At 37.2% G+C, this 3186-nt stretch overlaps 1 protein-coding gene across 1 annotated transcript; it reads right to left on the reverse strand.

Moving 5' to 3' along the window:
* Positions 1-1247: 1247 nt before the first annotated feature.
* LOC145007499 (uncharacterized) lies at positions 1248-1682 on the reverse strand. The gene has a single exon (XM_078966426.1). It carries the CDS (start codon positions 1680-1682, stop codon positions 1248-1250), a length of 435 nt encoding a protein of 144 aa, XP_078822552.1.
* Positions 1683-3186: the final 1504 nt, after the last annotated feature.

Raw genomic sequence — 3186 nt, forward strand, 5'->3', positions numbered from 1 at the left:
CAATATTCATCAATGAGACTCTGATTAATAAAAGTGTTGCTGATAAATTTGTTTTTGAAACTATCTTTTAATTCATTCATGGAATAAAATTCAGATTCCTTTTCTTGAGATTCAAAAACTTTTTCAGCATCAGCAAAATTTCCCCCAAGGATTTTCTCACATGAATGAGGTATTTGAGCAGAAATAACATAATTAGCATTTTTGTGAGATTTAGCCCAAAGTTTTAAAACAATTTGTTCTTTGTTCAAGAGGTCTTTAACTTTATCAATTTTAGCAGATAGCGAGGAATTTGATAAACTAGTAACTCTTAGATTTGCATGAGTAGTGTCAATAATGTTATTTTTCAAGGATAATTCAGTTTTAAGAAGATCAATTTGATTTTGCATATCTCTTATGATTTGATTCTTCTTAGAATTAAGAACACCCATATACTCAAACGTTTTGATTTTTTCATTCATTGAATAGGAAACAAAGTTTTGAACCTGATACATTGAAGGAGAATCAGGGTTGTGCTTCCTGGAGTTTTCAACTGCATTAGACATATCAGCATCAAACGAACTGTTGCTGACTTTACATTCATCAGTATCTTCTATCTTGGTAATCAGACATTTAACTTCATCATCTGATGACTCCTCATCAGTCTTCCATTTTTCTTCTTCAGCGACAAGAACTTTATGTTCCAAGTTCTCTGCTTTCAGTTTCTCAACCAACTTGTTGTACTTTTGCTTCCAGTATTCATCCGAGCTTTGGGTTCTTTGCTTGCATTCTTTTGCAAAATGATCAGTGCTACCACAGTTAAAGCACCGAGCTTTCCCTTTCCTTTCAGTAGCATGCTTCTTTTCAGCATCTGATCTTTTTAAAGATTTCCCACTCATCTTCTTCTGAAACTTTGAGAAATTTCGGCCTGATTTCTCAAAGGTCTTCACAACTAAAGCCGCACTAGCAACAACCTTTTCTAGATCATCAGTCTCACTTTTAGAAGAATTAGTGTCTGAATGGTTTTCAGTGTCTGACTCTGACACTTGCTTTTTGTTTGAGAATAATGCCACTGATGACTTACGCTGAGCATCCTTCATCAGCTCCTTTCTCTGAAGCTTGGATTCCTCATAGTATCGAAGGTTTCCATAGAGACTTTGTAAATCCATTGTGTTGATCTTCTCACTATTTTTTAGCACATCAACATGATTCTCCCAACCTGCACCCAGAGAATCCAAAAACTTATGCACTAGAACAGTTCGATGCTTCAACTAATCTAGTCTCCGCAGATCATTAACAAGAGTATTAAACTTGTTAAAGGTTTGAGTCAGGGTTTCACCTTTTTTTGTAAAGAAATGTTCATACCTTCTGTTTAGATCATTTATTTGAGTAGCCTTGACTTCCTCAGTTCGTTTAAAAGATACAGTCAGCGTGTCCATCATTTCTTTTGCTGAGATGCAGTTCTGAACCAGCCCAAAGATATTGTATGGAAAAGCATAGCTGATTGCAGCCCGAGCATGAACATCGAGACCATTCTTTCTTTTGTCATCCGCTGTCCAGTTTTCTCTAGGTGTTTTCTTCATGACTCCATCAGGAACATTGTTTTTCAAGGGCTGATACATCGGAACATATGGACCTTTGTCGATGATGTCCAACATGTCTTCATCTACAGATTCTAATGCATACAGAGCCTTTATTTTCCACATAGCAAAATTCGTTTCATCAAATGGAGGAATTTTAGAAGAAGGATGATTTGATGAGTTTAAAGAGGAAGATGATGAAGCCATTTGTTTGATAAGAGAACGTTGCTCTGATAACAATTGAAAGAACCTTAGATCAAACGATTTATCAAACAATGACTATCAACAAGAACAATGAAGTTTCACAAAGAACTTTCACTAAGAATGATAATCTCCCAAAGAGATTATCGTTTGCACAAAGCGGCTATTAGGGTTTGTGAAAGACAACCTCTCACAAACTTGTACAAAAAGACTATATAGAACTAATCTAGACAATCCCTACAAATCAGGGATATTCCAGCTAACCAATAAACGATAACTATGGAAACAAGATAAATACTAAATCTGTTACAAAATATTGAATATAAAACTATACACTAAACAACTGGTATGCTGACGCTGGATTACGTGCTGATGCTGAGTGATCAGTTTCAAACATCATCAAATTATAAGGTTCGACCTTACACACTAGCATACCATTTAGCATAAAGCTAACTATCATACCACATATCTCTACTATAGCTAGTGTACCACATAACATAAAATGGGCCGGCCTTGGTGCCTTAGACCCATTGATATAGTGAGAAGACTCACCTCGAAATCAGAAGCTTCCAAAAAGAAATCCTTAGCTGCTGCCCAGTCCACTTCCTAAGCTATCAATACCAATCAATATACCCAATTAGCAATTGAGTCCCATATTATAATCTTTAAACCAATGCATAGGGTTAAAATGACCATTCTACCCTTGGCCCAGTATGATCCAAAACAAGGGACCAAACTCAAAATAAAAGCCCAACACTATAATGTCCATAAATCCATCAATGGCCCAATTTTCCAAATTGGGCACAAACCTCCACTTGGGTCTTGCCATGAGGCCTAAATCGTTATTTTCAGTCCAGCACACTTAGCATCCCAATGGTCCAATAATAATCCAAACACTTAAGCCTAAAATGCTAAAAAAAACTCATGACCCAAACCATAGCCCAAGTTTCCAAATTGGGCCTAATCCTTCCAAGGCCTTTTCCTCACATCACTAGCAGCCCACAACCTGATGGCCCAATGGGCCCAAGATAAAAAAGCCCAATAGTTGGCCTACACTGAAGCCCAAGAAGCAAAACCCATTCTGACTGAGTACGCAGGGCGTACTCATCCGTACGCAGAGCTTACTAGGTTTATAACTTGAACGTTGCACGTACCAACTTTTACGCCCAGTGTACTCGTTTATTAAGTCCTTTTTGCTATTAAGCACTTAATGCTTCAAACTAAGGGACCAAATTCCAGAATTGAGCTCTACGTAACATCTTAATCCATAAAGTCACTGACTTGGTGACTTCTATAACCCACATGAACCCAAACTCAAAGTATAGCAATATACTTCCATGAAAATGACCATAAGTCTTGCATGAACCGATTAAGACATCCAAGATGGCAACTTTCTACCTTACGGACTCAAATAGCACCAAGGGTGGCA

This window comes from Lactuca saligna, chromosome 7, assembly GCF_052625555.1.
Source record: "Lactuca saligna cultivar CGN05327 chromosome 7, ASM5262555v1, whole genome shotgun sequence".
NCBI classification, from domain to species: domain Eukaryota; kingdom Viridiplantae; phylum Streptophyta; class Magnoliopsida; order Asterales; family Asteraceae; genus Lactuca; species Lactuca saligna.